The sequence below is a fragment of the Pongo pygmaeus genome, chromosome 12 (assembly GCF_028885625.2).
Source record: "Pongo pygmaeus isolate AG05252 chromosome 12, NHGRI_mPonPyg2-v2.0_pri, whole genome shotgun sequence".
Taxonomy (NCBI): Eukaryota; Metazoa; Chordata; class Mammalia; order Primates; family Hominidae; genus Pongo; species Pongo pygmaeus.
In genome coordinates this window covers 56,738,016-56,756,371 of record NC_072385.2, presented here as the reverse complement: position 1 = coordinate 56,756,371, position 18,356 = coordinate 56,738,016, and the positions used below count along the sequence as shown (strand labels likewise).

At 37.0% G+C, this 18,356-nt stretch overlaps 1 protein-coding gene across 2 annotated transcripts in view; it reads right to left on the bottom strand.

The window, feature by feature from the left end:
* Positions 1-786: 786 nt before the first annotated feature.
* Positions 787-18,356, bottom strand: part of LRRTM4 (leucine rich repeat transmembrane neuronal 4) — a 792,270-nt gene continuing 774,700 nt past the window's right edge. For both annotated transcript variants that reach the window (XM_054475745.2, XM_063648575.1), the window contains exon 4: positions 787-2,023. In XM_054475745.2, coding sequence (XP_054331720.2) covers positions 1,802-2,023 — 222 coding nt within the window. In that variant the 3' untranslated portion in view covers positions 787-1,801. The remainder of the gene's footprint in view (positions 2,024-18,356) is intronic.

Here is an 18,356-nt window from a genome sequence, read left to right as displayed (position 1 = left end):
CAACATGAAAGAAGTTGAGAGAAAATGTCTCAACTGATGTGCACGCAGTGATCTCCTTTGTTAAAAAAAAATGGGTGATGCTGTCCATCTTCCTAGATAGCAACCAATTTCCACACAGTTCTTCCACTTCTGTAAGGTCTGACAACCTCTAACCCTTCCATGGATACTTACTTTTTCTCATATTGTTATATAATTTTATTAGAGTAAGGTCACATAGCTCTGAAAATAATTGTGAAATGTATTGGGGCATGTATTAGTCCATTCTCATGCTGCTAATAAAGGCATACCCAAGACTGTGCAATTTATAAAGAAAAGGATTTTAATTGACTCACAGTTCAGCATGGCTGGGGAGGCCTCAGGAAACTTACAATCATGGCAGAAAGGGAAGCAAACACGTTCTTCACATGGCTGGAGCAAGAAGTATGAGAACCCAGCTAAGGGGGAAGCCCCTTATAAAACCATCAGACCTTGTGAGAACTTACTATCACCAGAACAGCACAGGGGTAACCACCCCCATGATTCAGTTACCTCCCACTGGGTACTGGGTCCCTCCCACAACATGTGGGGATTATGGGAACTACAATTAAAGATTAGATTTGGGTGAGGACACAGACAAACCATATCAGGCATAAACCACATCTCATATTCCTTTTCTACACTTCACAGGGCCTTCCTATCTGACCATGGAACGCACAGAAAACGCTTGATAGATACCAACTGATTCTTATTGAAGGACCCTGATATAGACTAGAAGCATTCCACAATATACAGATAAAGCACTCAGCATTAGGTGGGCTGTGGTATACCAACCACAAAATAATATATTTATTTTTCAATATTTTTTCTTTTATTGATAAAAACTACACAAAAGCTAATTGATAATTAATTTAAAAAGCAATGTTACACATTATCTTGTGTTGAGAAATTTGTCAGCTTGGCAGTTTCATTCATTGAGCCCACGATCATGTCTCTTTTATAGCCTTAGTCCACATGAGAATGATTCTGCTGGTCTTCTCATTGGGAGATCTTCATGGCTGTCTCAGACATCCTGCACAGTGAGGGCTGTCAATGGGACAAAACAAAATTCCTTCTATCGTGTACCATATATGGCATTTGTCATGAAGGGTCATTCACCCAGACTTACTGGGTTTTCCAGTAGTTTTGTCAAACTTTGTGGTCAACTTTCTCTGTGTTCCGTGGTAAAGCACATTTTCTTTTGGTACAACATAAGCTTTAATGCTCATGTTTTGTATTAGAAACTTGACCAGGAAAGAAAAAAATTAAAACAAACAAAACAAGAACAAACAGCATTTTTAAAGAAAAAATAAATGAAAGCAATTTAAATAAAATCTGTGAGAGTTACACACACCTAAAGAGGAAAACTGTTGTTTCCCTAGCTTCCCACCCACCCCTGTTTATTTGCTCCCCTGTGGTTCTCCAGCCCAGGAACCATGCAGTGTAGAAAAATCAAATATACAAACAAACCTATATGTAGCTTGGGTGAAATCTATTTGTATAAGAACTTGACACTCTTACTATTTACATCCGGGAGCATTTTTTTGTTTGTTTGTTTTATGTTTTAAAGCAAAGAAAGTTCTGCAGTCCTCCCGGTAATGCTGCAGGTGCATTCGCTGCCCTCTTCAAGAAGTTTTTTTTTTTCTTTTTCTTTTCTCTATGCCATAAATGTTTTAACAGGAATGATGAGCTTGCTCGATTGCACAATTGTGGACACCCATTCTCCTTTAAGATGAAGGCCCTCCCTCCCCCCATGGAGCTCCCCAGTGAGGAGTTGGCTTCAGCGTTAGTTTGCAATTCTCTCAAGGTAGATGGCCGGTGCTGCCGACCTGGCGATGGTGGCGATGAAACTGTGGTCTCGGCCCAGCTCTAGGCCGGGGTTTTCGTCCTGCTCTGGAGACACTGTCTCATAGCCCTTGGTGACATGGAGTGGCTGGTGGGCCTGGCAGTACCCGATCACAGGCTGGTCATAGCTGTAATATGGCAAGGGCTTCATGTGGTGTGGCATCTGGATATGAGAAATAGAAAGATTGGTTGATTATAAAATTGCTTTGGAAAGATAGGACAGCACTCATCAGATTGTATTTTTGTTCTCTTTCATGCTGTTTCAAGTCATCAGCTACAAATTCAACCACAAATAAACATTAACAAAATCATGATTACTATTTAACTCAATATTGTTTTGTCAGCATATTATGTGTATAGACTTTGTACATAAAACAATATCTTTCAACTTTTCATTGCTCTAGCTAGCTAGCTAGCCATTGCAATAACAGAAAGTTAAAAACAACCTAAATGCCCAAGGAATTTTAAAATTGATTATGTAGATCCTACATTTGAATGTAGATCTTAACAATATAGGGGAGGATCTATCTGTTGTAATACAGCAAGATATGGTACTAAGTAGAAAAATAATTAAGGTGCAAAAGAATGTATGGTATGATCTGTTTTGTGTAAATAAATATGTTTACACTTTATATATAAACATATATGTAACTTTTTATTTGATATCTATACACAATTGAAATCTTTACTATCATCATGTGTAACTTTTATTTAGTTTTAAAAAATAACGACAATTTCCCATAGATTAATTCTAACACTCTATCACATATCAATACTGGAACAAAGAACTCTGGAATCATGAGAGAAAGCACATCTTTATGTTCATAATATGTAATGTTATTATTGGTTTTCAAGGTAACAAGCCAAATATGTGTCTAATGTTAGCATAATAGACCTGAATAATGGTCTGCAGAAATTCATTTAATATAAAAAGCAGCAAATATCAGTTATAATAATTTTGAATTTTGGTGGAGCTTTTAATTAAGCCATAAATTTCTGATAAAGATAAATATATTCCAAATTTAGGAGAAAGCAAATGATACTTGCTTACTTGTTGTTCTCATGCTAGAATATTTCTCATACTTGTGAGTTACAATTTGACACTCTTGATGAACAATCCACAGATGAGAAAAGTGCAAAGGCTCCATTGCCTTGTAAGGTTAGACGTTGTGGCAGGTTTTAAACTATTGACTCTCAGCTCTAAGTTCCCTTTTGTGGTTGCTTTTAGGATGCTGAGGTTTGGACTTGGCAAACCACATATCTGTTTTATTTGTGGTTTCCTGTTAGGCTTTGCCAATGGAGGGAGATGGCAAGACTTGGCGGGGAGAGGGAATTGCTCCCATTGTTGGTTTCCTGTTTTGTTTCTTCCTGCTCCAGGAATTTATCCTAATGGCACGTCTTCATTCTGGCTATATCAGTTTATTCCCACAGCAGCAGGTGCTGCCTCTTTGTAGTATTTCCAACATTTGCAGTATATCCAACATTTGATCTCATCAAGCCCTCCTCAGAGACACCAGCACTAGCACCAGAGACATTTGAGATTCATCACCACAAAGCTTCTCCTCCAAGCTTTTAAGTCTTAGTGATCTTCCGTTCGTTCCCTCAGCCCTATAAGTGGTAGGGGTGGTAGCTACTTCCTAACATTGCTGTTTCTATGACACCACGGCAATATCTTAGCCTTTGCATAAACTTGGTTAATAACTTTATATCCGGTTAGCATTCTTTCTAAAATTTCTTTCTTAAAATAACTGATACTTTGTCAGTCTCCCGACTGGACTATGTTTGAATCCTTCTGTATCTAAAAGTGCAGAAATTAAGTTGTTTTGATTTTATAATTTACTAGAGTTAACCACCAGAGGTCTTATGGCTCCCTATACTGCAGGAGTTAACCAGTCTTAAATATAATTCAGCAAACTTATTTTTAGAAGTCATTCGCCTGTTTACTATGCAAGTTCCTCAAATGCTCTTAAAACTAGCTCTAGTATTTTCTTGCTGGTATTTTTATTAATGTGATTAATACAACTTTGACACAAATTCACTCTCTATTCGTATGAGAATTATGTTTTTAACACCTCTCTGCTTAATAAGGGGAAAGTCACCTCCTCACAGTTTTTAAGACTTAGATTAAAGCAATGTTTTCTATGGGCAAATGCAACTCATTAGTAGGTTATGAAATCAATTTTGTGAATCCAAATAAGCATTTAAAAAATTAAATTAGCTAGAATAGAAAGTATCAGAGTGAGGTAAAGATAAGTTGTTCATAAGAGTTTTGTTTTAAATTTATGTATGTGCATATCAATGTGTGTACTGGGTCACATTTTGAATTTTGAAAATTGGGAATCATGGTAGAACATGTTTTTGAAAAAATACTTGATCAAAGCACATATTCAGATTACAATTTATTTTATAGTGACTGGCAATAGCCTAGATAAATTCCCATTCTGTTTTTACTATTCACTTCTATTAACTTGTATAATTCACTGTTTTTCACAATGAGTTGGAAAATTAAATCAATATGTAATGCTTTGTTTCTGATTTGTTGTTGTTGTTTTACTTCTAAAGGAAGGTAAAAACTATTTTCAGGAAGTCTTTTACGAAATAGTAGCAAGAGCATTTCTCATCAAACAAGTTATTGATAAAATCTTGAATATGCCATTCTATTCTGTAAAAAGGAGAATTGCAAAAAATACCTACTAGGCCAGAGTTGTGATTGATAAAGTGATGTTTTAAAAATTGGACCTTAATTTCTGTGCTGACAGAGAGAGCTAGGAACAGACTGTAAAGTGACATGGCCGGATTACTAGATACTAAATAAAAGTTAGCTCTAATCTACCTCACCCCAAATCTATTGTTTTGTTTTGTTTTTATTATTTCTTATTCAATGAGACCTCTTTCAATCAGTACAGGTTCAGATGTAAAATGTTTGCCAGTGGGATCTATTTTAGGAAATCTCATAGGATTTTTCAGGGTGTCAGATTCCTGGAGATATGTGTGATTGGTGTCATGGGTCACTTAAACTCCAAGAAAGCATCGAAATGTAAGAAGACACTTTGTGCTGACATTTCAGCAGGGAGAATGTTTTGAAAAGGGACTTCCTAAGAGTAATGCAGCCCATTTGTACTCTCTTGTTAACTGGTGAAGTAACATAACTTGAAAATCACATAAAAATTCAGCAAATTATTTCCAAATGGAAACAACATTCACTGATTATAGAACATTTATTCTACACTTTCACTTAAATAAATGACTAATTTTCTACAAATTAGCCAAATTACTAAAAGACATCAACATGAACATTAAACATGGGTTGTGGTTTTGTTCACTGTCTTGTAGCACTGTCAATGGTCTCCACAAAGAAGAGATACTTGAATTCACAAACATGTATAGAACAGTGAATGTGAGATGAAATCAGGGCCTTAGGGATCTTTTTGCACAACCAGGTGAATCTACAGATGAAAATAAGTAGCTCATAAGTGAACGTTGTTGAATTTGCAATGTTTACTTAAAGCCTTTTAATTTAAACTATAGTGGGAGAGAACAATTTCATAGCTAAGAAATCATGGTATTTGTCTTTGAATTAAGTTGACTAAAAAGTCAAGGGACCTGCATTAACTGCAAAGCTTTAGGTTTACATATTACACCATTTCTGAACTGAGAAAATTTGTTTTGCTATTACAATTGTAGTTTATTTTTTTTATAGCACTAAAAAAAGGACTCATGTCATTTTCTCTATTGTAATTGAGACAGGCTTAAAACCTCTTGGAGAGTAAAAACCATTGTAAAGTTCCCTCCTGCACAGCAGACCAATAGCAAGAATTCAAAAGCCAAGTGCATTGGCAAGCTTTGAAAGAGTATCTGAAATGTTTGCTCTTTTACTCTTCAAGTCTACTCTATAGGGCACTATGTAATCAACTGAATTTGTGGTTTCTGAGGAGCTTAGAGGCTGAGGTCTTGTACTTTACAGTAATAGTGTACAGTACATTAACCACCTGGGTCCCTGTGTGTGTCATTGTTTCCTTTCCAGTAGTCAAAACAAAGTATTCTTAAGTTTTGCTTAATTCAGATTTGGTATTTTTGTAAATGTGTTCTCAGAGCCTCTCCAAATGGTTCTGTGTTCCATCAGCTCTCTGATGAGCTCCACTCTATAGCACAGCAGAACAACACTATTTAAAGATGTCCTCGTTAGCACACTTGACTGCTCATTGACTGCACTGGAAGCTGCACTTTATTTACAGATAATGGATGTGGAGCATAGAATTTAAAAATCACATAGAGAAATATATTCTACTCTTCTGAAATTCTGCTGTTTGCTACTGTGAAGTATATGAGCACTTTAACATAAATCACATTAAATTTTTCTTTCATTCAGGGATAGTTTAAATCTGAAGTAGGTTGTGAAAGGGAGGAACCATCATGACTAATTATAAGTCACTTTAATCCTCTTGAGTTTCAAGTAATTCCTCTGAAAATAGGGATAATAATGACAACTCATTGACCTCTATAAATTTCAGAAGACGCTGAAAGTATTCCCTGATACTGAACAAAGAAGGAATACACTGAAGGGACATAGTCACACTCTGGTTTTACTCAACACTGACAGTGTCTTTCTTGAAAGGTGACATGTCTTTGGTCTTACAGTTTCCATTTAGAGAGATGCTAGCACGTGATGGCTCATAGACTGGCTCATTAACAAGCCCTTCAGTCCTATTTTCTGTGCTAAGAAGCTAAGAAACTTTTGTGTATGTTCTGGTTTTCTAAAAACATCATTTATTGTTCGGCTAGAGTATTTTTTTCTTCAAATACAATGAAGAAGTTAAAAGTGACACATTTTTTTCAATTATAGGGGTTCATAGTGTTAGTAATTCAAAAAGAGAAGTTAGGGAGAGAGCGTATTTTTCAATGTTGGGAGGCAGGGTAATTATAGAGGACTATGTGGAGTTTCACAATCTGAAAATTGATTCAGATCCCATAATTCCACATCTACCATAATTATATTTAAAGTGAGAAATGAACATGTCTGTATAGTAAATGTGAGAGCAATGTGAAATGGACTCTTGATATATAGGATCGTGAAAGGCTTTTGAAGTTCAGTTTTGTTATGAGCATGAAGTTCCAGTATTGTGACCCTCTTTTCTCAAAGGTATTAGCATTAGTTGTAAGTCGTTTAAGAGTCGGATCATTTTAAAATTACCATGGACTATCATTAGTCTTATTTATTAACTTTTCATGAACATTGTTCACATTTCAGCATGAGTTCTTTCAGTTGAAGTCATAAAAAGTTGATTTTCAATTTTCTAAACGACATTTCGTCTCTAATTTTCAGAATTAAAGGATAGTGTCTAACTACTCAGGGCATTTAAAAAGTACCACTATATAAATCCAGATGAAGAATTCAATGCAGTTGAATTGCTTAATGAAGATAGACACTTCACTTATTGAAAGTAAAATTAATTTTAAAATGAATGTTCATAGCTAAATGAATATATAACTTAGCTGTTATTCTACTGGCTATATTAGTATGTGACAAGAATGGACAAGGAATAAGTACATGTAAACAAGTTTGGGTACTGGTTTTTTTCAAGAACTTTTATTAAACTGATAGAACCTCAACTCATTTAATTTAGACAAAAGGGAAATTTAATTGGCTCATAGAATACAAGAAAGGATATAATGGCTAAACTAAAGGATGAGCAAAGATAGCACTGAGTATTAGGAACAACTGAACCTAGGAACACAATGTCATCAGGGTCCTGTCAGGGTCCTGTCAATCAAACATGCCTGATAGTTTCAGCATGTTATCTTCGTATCCTGGCTGCCAAATGGCTTCCTGCACCTGACAGACATGTAAGTGTGAAAGCTCCCAAGGTTTACGTATTCCATTCATGGTAGATCACATTATGGCTACAGTTATTTCTAGCACCCCTCACAAATAGGTGAGGTGTCTACTTTCCTTTGCCTAGAATACAGGCTGGCCTTGTAACTTCTCTTGACCACTATAACACAGTGACAGTAACATTATGTGAGTTCCAGGAGCCTAACCTATCTAGCCATTACCCTGTGAACATGCTTGGATTATTTTGCCAGAGGATGGAGGCTATGTGGAATGACTGGCATCTTAGACCAGCCAGTCTCTGCAGCACTCACGGGAGCTCATCACAAGCACATGTGCACAACAGCAAAGTCCGCAAAAGACCCTAGATATGCAGAATTGCTCAGCTAAGCCTAGCTCATATTGCCAACCTCCACAGACTCAAATATATGTTTTCTGTTGTAAGCCAATCAGTTTTGGTGTGATTTGTTATACAGTAAAACCAATAGAGCAGCTTCCATTACCAAAAGGGACTATATTATGTGGTCCCTGGTACCACTTTCATAAATATATGAAAAGATCTTGATTATTTTATCTTAGTAGTCTATCCCTGAGCCATTTTACTATACTTACAATGTTCAATATTTATATAGATTAAGTTGAATCAACTTCTCGTTCTGGTCATGGGGAGGAAGTTTTGCAAAGATAAGACAGCTCCCAGACAACTAAAAATTGATTATTCTGATGACTAGACAACTTATTTTACAACACTATTTTGAGAAAGTACCTTAAGCTCAAAAGTTAACTGTTCTGTATTAAGATGGAAATTCGAGTCCTGATCTGTGATTACTAACTCCAATTTCCCATTCCAATTAGTTTTGTAAAATGAAGTGTTTTTAGTTTTTTCGTGTTTCTTTTTTCATCACGAAACCAAAACTCTAAAAACTTCTGCAAGACAGAGAGGACAATATACTAAACAAAAAATGTTCTAGCATATCGTTCGATGCAGGTATAGAAAAAACTGCAGAAAAAATATTTGCAAAACTATGAATCTCTCACTAGCATGGTGTATCCAGGGCTGGTAAAGAAGGAGAAAAATGCAGAGTTTCGAGCAGTTCCCTGAACCTGTGTAAAATGAGAGAGAGCACTGGAATTATAGGAAGAAAAGGAGCCTCAGCCTTACTCACAGGGTTCACGTTATAGAATACTAAGGAAAGCAAGGGCATATCTGAACCTGGAAACTCACATTCTATTTGTAAACTAAAATTAAACTAAGCCCTCCAAACTGACTGAACAGACCCTCTTTTGGCCCAAGGGACCTAGAAAAAAACTGAGTTCCTGGCCATGGCAAAACAGGAGGTCAGACATGGCTCATTATACCCACTCCCTGGGGAAGTTTAAACACAATTGACCAGCATTAATGTTAAAAAAGCTATCATAAGACTGAAAGAACAGATGCTTTGTGGCAATAAGATACCAAATTATAGGCAAGACCTAAGGCCATGCCAGGCAAGGATTAAGTCATGCACCCCTACAGATCATTTTGACCCAGTATGCTGTGGTTTGCTCTCACAGCCTGACTCTAGCACAGTATCACATGATAATTGGTAGACTTCTTTATCTTGACTTAAACATTCCTTTTTATGAACTTCAAGTTTTTAGACATAGCTTTGTTCCTTTAATCAACTGCAAATTAAAGAATCTCTGAATCCACCTACGACCCGTAAGCCCTGGCTTCCGTATATTCTGCCTTTTTTGGGCCAAACCAATGAATGACCTCCATGTATTGATTCATGAGTTCGCCTGTAACGTTTGCTTCCCTAAATTGTATAAAACAGAGTTGCATTCTGACTGCCTAGCGACCACTTACTCAAGGCTTCTTGGGTTTATCTTTTCTCCAGGCTGTGCTCTCTCACATTGAATTAGAATAAACCTCTTTGAACAATTTAAAAGAGTTCGATTTGTTCTATCATCATATTTAAAGAAGGTAATTCTTCAAGTGACTTCCTAAAACAAAATCTCTCTCCCTACTGTTTTATTTCTTGTTGTTCATCTGCCTTCACCAGTAGCAGTTTTTACTTTCCCCAGTGTCATAGTCAACTGGTTCATTAATCAAACCAAACCTCTCTTTAAATAGAGGCCCATGCAATCTCTGAGCTCCTAATATTTGATATACACAAAAACCTCCCTCCCTAAAGAGAACCTATAATAGAGAAAAATCTCCAGAAATAAGAAAAATTCAAGAATTCGAAAGAAGATGAGGAAGGCAAGATTTACTAAAAATGAATGAAAACAGAAACAATTTAAAATGTATTCTCATTGAACTCCCTCATCTAAAACATTGCTCAGATACTTAGTAGATATTCACATATTTGTTGAATGAAAGAACAATAATCATACCCTTTCTTTATTTTGTTTTGAAGATGGAATAAATAACAAATCTAAAAAATAATCTATTTAATTTATGGAATAATTCATTAAATTTATTAACATTTATTTTAGAAAATCTTAAAAGGAAAACAAGAAGACAATGGTGCAAATTGATGCCTTGTTTCCATTTCTTTTCTTATGGGCTAAAATGTGTATAGTAGATTGAGTATGTAAAATGTGCAATACTCAACACACTGGATGTTGGCTTTTTACACTGATTGGACTATTGGGACAATTTTAAACTTTCATTTTGACAAAAATTTCTCTATAGCATTTGTTTGTCTTGTCCTGTTGTTATTTAGAGGTGGGAACATGTACTATTTGTGTACTCAACAGTTATCCAAATTTTAACTTCTAAGTCAGTCAGGGGATAAGAGAACAAAACATCCATTTCCATCTTTATTACTCTCCTACCAGGATTTGTTGTCTAAGAGGTGCCCAGAGAGTTGATTAAGTTAATGAATGAGGTACTAGCCATCTTTGAAGTTAGCTTTGACTCCATTAACTGGGAAGCTTATTACATTAGCAGCACTCGCAGCATTCAGTGAGGTTTTAGGCTAATGAGCTGGATTAATTAGCTGGTATTAATTTCTAAAGGCTTTCCTTCTGTAGCTCCGGCCCCTAAATTAGAACGAGTAAAGTCTCCCCAATAGTGCATTGTAAGCAAACAGCCTATTTAAGTGAATCTACATAAATTTGCCTCCAAAGTACTTACTACAAAATAGAGAGGATAGAATTTCTAATCACATAACTTTCTCCTTTGTGAAAAAAATAATTGTAGAAGTTTTAATGATATACAGAAGACAAGTTTCTCCTAAAACGGAAAACAGTGATTATTTACTTGGGCCCAAATTCCCTCCAGGAAAATTAAAACCATACAAAAGTAAACAAACAGAAACAAATCCTATCAGCCTATACAACAGGATCAGTTTAAGATATGTTTGTTTTAATCCCTTCTCAGCATTTTGAAAAAGGAAATGAAAGCAGGAATGCCAGTACTAAGAAGGTGTAATCGGCATTACAGAGTTTTCCATCCAAGTTCACTTGCAGTTTCTCCAATATTTAGAGTGGCCTATTTCAGTTTCCATATGAATTTGTGTAGTCTTCAATTTGGATCTATATTAAACCGTTTTCAGTGCCCTTAACTTGTTTTACGTAAGAACATGCATCTTGCCTGAGCAGAATGCAACTGATTTGTTTGCCTTTTGCAGATTTTGAACATATACTCACTTTGTGACCCTCCCAATGCCTTCAATCTGACAGTGCAGTGGGCATTCAGTAAAACCCAGGAAATTAGTTACAAATGTAAAAGTGAAATGAAATTCACATGTAAGGGAGGTGATTGAATTTCTTTCTATCATGTACCTCTGTAAAGCAGAATTGCATACCCCATGGTAAAAGTTTAGAACGTACAGACTGACACAGAAGGAAGAAAACTGCAGAGGACATACACATGCTTGATACAGTGAAATGATTACCATGAGTCTAATAGAGTACAAATATAACTTCTTGGAAGACTGGCTGGTCCTCATGAAAAGAGGCATTGAGATGTATTTTTAATTACAAAAAGGGGAGAAACCCATTTAGAAAATGCAATTAAAATTTTTATTCTGATTGAATATATTTTGGAACAACATGGCAGAATGATTCACAAATAATACTGGTCTCATATTTTAAATAAAATGTGTAAAGGTCTAGGTTGATACCTGGATCCCTGCCATAGAGTGTATACTATTAAGGAGTAATTATATGAAAGTGAATTTGCCATCATAGTTCATTTTTTTATGTATTCATTTCATTATTCATATGGTAAATATTTATCACAGAGGTTGGCAAACTTTTTCTATAAAGGGTCAATAGTAAACATTTTAGACTTGCAACCCATACAGTCTCTATCATAACTACTGCAGTCTGTAACAACCACTCAAGTTTGCCTTTATCGTGAGAGAATACTCTTGGACAAAACATAAATGAATGAACATGACTGTTTCCATAAAACTTTACAAACACTGACTTGGGATTTCATTTAATGCTCATGTGTTAAAAAATATTTATTTTCATTTGATTTTTTTGTTTCTAACCATTAAAAAATCTAAAATCATTTAGGTTGTGGGCCAATTTTCTGAGAGTTAGGCCTTATGCTAGGAGCTGGGTATATAAAGAAGAATAAAGTAAGGGTGCTGTACTCAAGGAGTTTATTAAGAACTGACAGAATGACACAAACCTAATTCCCCTTCCCTGTGGTTTAGACTGCATAATACAAATCAGTAAAGCCGAGGTAGAAAAGCACTCCCAGCTGGCGGGCACTGCAGATTTCACTGTGAAGATCCAGGTCTTCTCTAGAATAAAGCTCTCAGTGCATCCCAGACAATGAGCTGGACTCACATAACCTTGGTACTTGGAAGTCAGACTTGAACCTTCAGGTGGGAGTGCTGAAGTCACTATTCAGGTCATTTAGATCAAACAGGATCTGGCAGGATAAAAGCCCACTGACCTTTTAGAGACGATCTTACAGGGACACTCTTAAGCCAGCAAACCTGCCCCTGGGTGTATGATGGCTTATAACTCAAGGCCTGGGAGAACTTTGGTGATTTTGTAAAAGGGGTCAGGTTCACGAGTTATCTAATCATAAACAATGTTTTGTTTTTTTTTTTTTTTTTTTCCCAGCTATTGTATGTGTGTGTGTGTGTGTAGAAGTTAAAAATAAGACTTCGTTTTATTTCTCAATTTCACCAAGACCTTTCCTCCTGTGCTTGGACTTTTGTATTCACTATTCTCTTTGCCTGGGATCTCCTTCTTCCCCCTCAACCCCATTTTTCTGCAATGGGCTTGAGTTTCAGCGTAAATGTCATGCTTCTAGAGGGGCCTTCTCTAACCACCTGTTTAAAATGTCACCCCACCCTGATTCACAAATGTAAACCATTTCCTGTTTCAATTCCTTGTTTATTTTCTTCATAGCATTTTAAAAAAATGTTAAATATTCTTAATGATGCTCATGTTTCTCCTTTGCTAATAGTTTACCCCAAAGTAAGCTTCAAGATGTCGGAAAACTTTTATGACAAGTTTGCTGCTGTGTGTAGAATGCTTCCATAAATATGTGCTGTAAGAATGTATGAGTTTGAGAGATATTTATTAGAGAATTGAATTGTATTTGGAAGAAGTTTGCCTCTAAAGCTGTGAGCATTTCTCTTTCCTTTTCCTTTCTGTACTATCTCCCACCCATTCTTACTTTCTATTTATTATTATTATTGTTATTATTATTATTATTATACTTTACGTTTTATGGTACTTTCAAATTAAAACAGGAGATCTAGAATCACAGGCCACCATTTTCAGTCTACAAATATTTGCGTACCTGGCATTGTGATGAAAGCTAAAGATATTAGAATGACTAAAGCTGTCCATAACCTTAAGGAACCTGTAGTCTAATATGGAATACAAATGTAAGCAGATTTTTGTAATGTAATTTCATTTGTGGTGAAATGCCATCTTGGAGATGTATGAAAAGTGGTAAGGAAGGAAAGAAGAGGGAGGGAGATGACTATCAGGTGGTTTCTGAGCCAAATAATGGGTGCTTATGAAGTCAGCAAGAGATAGACTGCTGGTATGTGTAGCTTCCATATACAGACGGCACGCCTGCTACTGCTACCCTGGTAGCTGGCCACATATGTACAATAAACAGCCTACTACCCAGGTTGTACATATAAAAAAGCAGCTCATTGTCAAATCTCGGTGTATCCAGCTCACCCACAACTTGCCCTTGTATAGAATGGAACACCCTTGATCACTTTAGCCATTATCCTCACCTGCTAGCCCAACACTGACTTAGTGTTTTGCAAAAAAGTCATCTCTACCTTCTAATGAGCAGTGAAAACTAACCATAGGCCTGGGATGTGTAAGGACAGGTCATGAATTTGGCTGCTTTCTCAGCTGCTGCCGAAAAACAAAACAACCTCTGCCACCCCTGATTCAGAAGCCAAGAGGAGCCATTTGAGATTTCTTCAGCCATGAAAAGTGCCTTTAGAGCAGTGGTTGTCAGTCCTGGCTGCAACTTTGACAAATCTGTAGTGATTTTAAAAATACTTACGTCTGGTCCCTATCCCAGATCAATTAAATCAAAATTTCTAGGGTATGGCCCAGGTCACACTATGTTTAGAAAGCATCCCTGGTGGTTCAAATGTGCAACCTAGGTTGACAACATCGCTTAATGTTAAATTTAGGTTGCTTTTGCCTAAAGATGTAGGCCCAGCAGGGAGTATACAGTATGATTTAACTAATTCCCTATGCCTGCCTGGAGATTGCTTGACTCAAAACAAAGCAGGCTGCTTCCCAATCAAAAACCACCAAATGCGTTGTACACCTGTGTTTTTTGAGCCTCCAACTAAACTTTCTTTTTTCTTTAGCTCATTACCACTAATTATTCTGTATCACCAATTTGAGCCTCTTCACTTGGTCCTATTTATATCCTTGTTGGTGATTAAACTGCCATCCTCTTAGTTACCATCAATTTGGTTATGTATATATTCTATTTTTTTGTCTAAAGTTAGGTGTAATTCAGCTGGGTAAGTTTAACAGCCATCATTATACACATGTTTTCTAAATAGCTACTTGTAGGTGAATTTACCTTGCATTGATGGCTAAGTGCCCATAAATGTTCAGTCAGCTGGAGAACTCCTTTGGCTAAACACTTTCACAATCTATTTCTTTTCTTTTTTTAAGTAATTTAATTTACTGAGATGGTAGTAATAGCCCATTTCACTTTGCACTATAGGGAAGAAAGGATATTTTTATCTACTTAAAAGCTAATAAGGACTCTCACTGTTGAAAAATATTCAAATCTCCCAATTATTTCCATCAAGCGATAAATTTAAGGGAAAAGAAAAAGAATTAAAACCCCAAAGTGTTAGCAAATAAGCAGTAATGACAAGGAGAAACTTAGGGGAGGATCATTAAATTTATCTCTGCTTTAAAGCAACCTGATGCTCAAATATTAATATGTAGGGGGACTAAAAAAGGATGTCCTCTGACACTGGAAATAATCAGCATTACCACATAATTCATGAAATTCACCATTTGTGGTAGTAAATCATAGGAGGAGATGATCTGTATGTGTGAGACTACAGAGAATAGCTTGCAAAAGCTGTTCTCAAATCGTCCACTCACTCACCCCCAACTACAGCCGCTACCGACACCAAAGATCACAGGGCTTATTTATTGGCTCTAACTGTTATACCATGCTCCAGCATGTACCCTCATAGTCACATGCTTGCACTTCCCCATCGCTACAGAGCATTACCTTTACAGACTACCTCCATTAGCTCCTATTTCAGAATGAAGCTAAATTGAATATCTAGATTGTCTGATATACTCTAGGGGAGTTAGATAAATTCACCGTGCTGTACTTCGTTATTTTTCCTGGTCATCACCCAGAATATAAGCTCTTCCGGGCATCTAGACCTCCTCCACACCGTTTCTATAATATTATTTTTGTTTGTCTTTGCCCTAATCTTTTTTCTGCTTTTCCTACCAAAAATTCTACCGTCACCTCTCAAACTCTGATTTCATTACTAACTACCCTTCACCCCAAACTACTTCAGTGAATGTGTGTAGCTTTCTCTGCTGTGTATTATGATTTAACTTTATGTAGCTTCTATATGGAAACTCAAAGTGCCATTTGTAAGGACAGCAGATAATTTGTATTTATCACTCTAAAAACATGAAAAGGCTCCATGATTGTTTTAACTCATCATGCAGCAAGACTGATTGATTTAGACTAATTAAGTAGGCCAGGTGTGGTGGCTCATGCCTGAAGTGCTAGCACTTTGGAAGGCCTAGGTGGGAGGATTGCTTGAGGCCAGGAATTTGAGACCAGCCTGGGCAACATGGTGGGAACATGACTCTACACACCACGGTATAACTCTTTAATGAAAGCCATAAATTACATAGCATTTTAAAAAATAGAGTTTATGTCATGTGAAACAGGAAGTTTGTGTTTAAATAACATAACATCAACAAGCTACTAGTGTCTTTTCACTTCTATCCCGTTGACGGGTAGAGTTTACGTAATATGACTGATGGAAAAGAGAGAACTAACTGGTTGTGCAAGTAGAGTCTCAGAAGATTGAGGAGAATAAAACAAATGATAGAATGGCATTCTCTTCCTGTCTATCGCCTAGGATTGAGGAGGTAGGAAGTGATGAAAATGTTTACAAAAGATTTTGTGACACATTGAACATAAAAGGTGGCATACATTTACTAGGGAGTTGATTCTCCCCTATTCCGGGAAAAAAAACAGTGCTCTCATACACTTTGTCTAGTTAGTGGCATTAACACTGTTTGCACTGTGGACTGAATACTTGTGTTTCTCCAGAATTTATTTTTTAAAGCCTTCATCTCAAATGTGGTTGTATTTGGCAATGGGGCCTCTAAGGAAGTAATTAAAGTTAAATGAGGTCACAAGGTGGGTCCCTGATCTGCTAGAATTAGTGTCTTCATGAAAAGAAATAACAGAGAGCTCTCTCTCTCTGTACTTGCACAAAAACAGTCACGTGAGCACACAGTCTGTGGCTACCCGCAATCTAAGAGAAGAGTCCTCAGAGTGAAACCTACCTTAATAGCACCTTAAGCTTGGACTTCCAGCTTCCAGAACTGTAAGAAACAAATTTGTGTTTTTTTAAGCCACCAAGCCTATGCAGACGAGTTAGGACGATCCAAACATATGAATAGAGATTTTGGTCCTGTGAAGTGGAGTGCTGCTCCAAGAAACAGCTAAAAATGTAGGCGTGGTTTTGGATCTGGGTCATGAGTAGAGGAGAGAAGAGTTTAGAGGTACATGCTAGAAAAATACTAGGTTGTCATGAAGAGTTTGTTGGTAGAAATATGGAAGAAGTTAAAGTTAATTCTGGTGAGGAATCACAAATAAAGAAGAGGGTTAGAGGGTATTCTGCACATTGTAGCATGTTTAGGAACACCCGTTGCCTCTACCCACTAGATGTATTATATATATTCTTTTTAGAGAATATATAAACAATCATAAACAGAATGGTGGTAGAGGTATGGATGATAAAGGTCATTCTGGTCAGGTCTCAGAAGTTAGGAGCTGATGATTGGTCACTGGAATCTTTGTAAAAAGAACTCAGCTGAATGTGTTGTAGTGTTTAGAGGAAGAAAAAATTTTTAGTGATGAAACTGGATATTTAGCTAAGGAGATTTCTAAGCAAATACTGCAAGTGAATCCTGGATTCTCCTGACTGCCTATAGTAAAACAATGAGATGCAAGAGATGAATTGAAGAAGAAATTATTAATCAGAAAGAAACCAGAACTTAAAGATTTGGAGAATTCTCAGCCCATGCATATTGCAAAAAAAAAAAAAAAAATGAGAAAGCATGTTCTAAAGAGAACAATAAGGCTGTGACTGGACAATTACTTGATAAAGTGATTATAGAATTATATAAACTGAGGCCGGACACAGCTCACGCCTGTAATCCCAGTACTTTGGGAGGCCGAGGCGGGCAGATCACACGGTCAGGAGATCGAGACCATCCTGGCTAACACGGTGAAACCCCGTCTCTACTAAAAATGCAAAAAATTAGCTGGGCGTGGTGGCGGGCGCCTATAGTCCCAGCTACTCCAGAGGCTGAGGCAGGAGAATAGCATGAATCTGGGAGGCGGAGCTTGCAGTGAGCCGAGCTAGAACTACTACACTCCAGCTTGGGCGACAGAGCTAGACTCAGTCTCAAAACAAAACAAACAAACAAAAAATTATATAAACTGAAACACTGCCAGTTTGAACTAAGGGAGACAGAGAAAGTGGGAAAGAATGAAGAAGATTGCTGAACTTCTGGGATCCCACAAGGAGAGGACTATAGAGCTATCCAGCTGCCAATATTAAGTTTTCCTTCTAGAAAAGGGAAGAAAAAGAAAGGATGACCCAAAGGCTCTTCAGAGATCATCTGGGCTGCCCCTCCCACCATAGGTCCAGGGGAAAAGGCTGATTCCTCCTTGGTTTCAACAAGCCAGGCTGTTTCTGCCTGGAGCCTTGGGGGCAGGACCCCAGCCTGGAAAATTGTGGAAGTGGAGCTGCCGCCTAAAGTCATTGATGTGGAGTCACCACCCAAGTTGGTCCAGAAAATGGACCACCACCCATGTAGGCCTGGAAAGTCGGGAATTGAGCCAAAAAAGATTATTTTTGAGCCTTAATATCTAAAGGAGTTTGCCTTGTAGTGGAATTTTTTGGGTCCCATCACAACTTCCTTT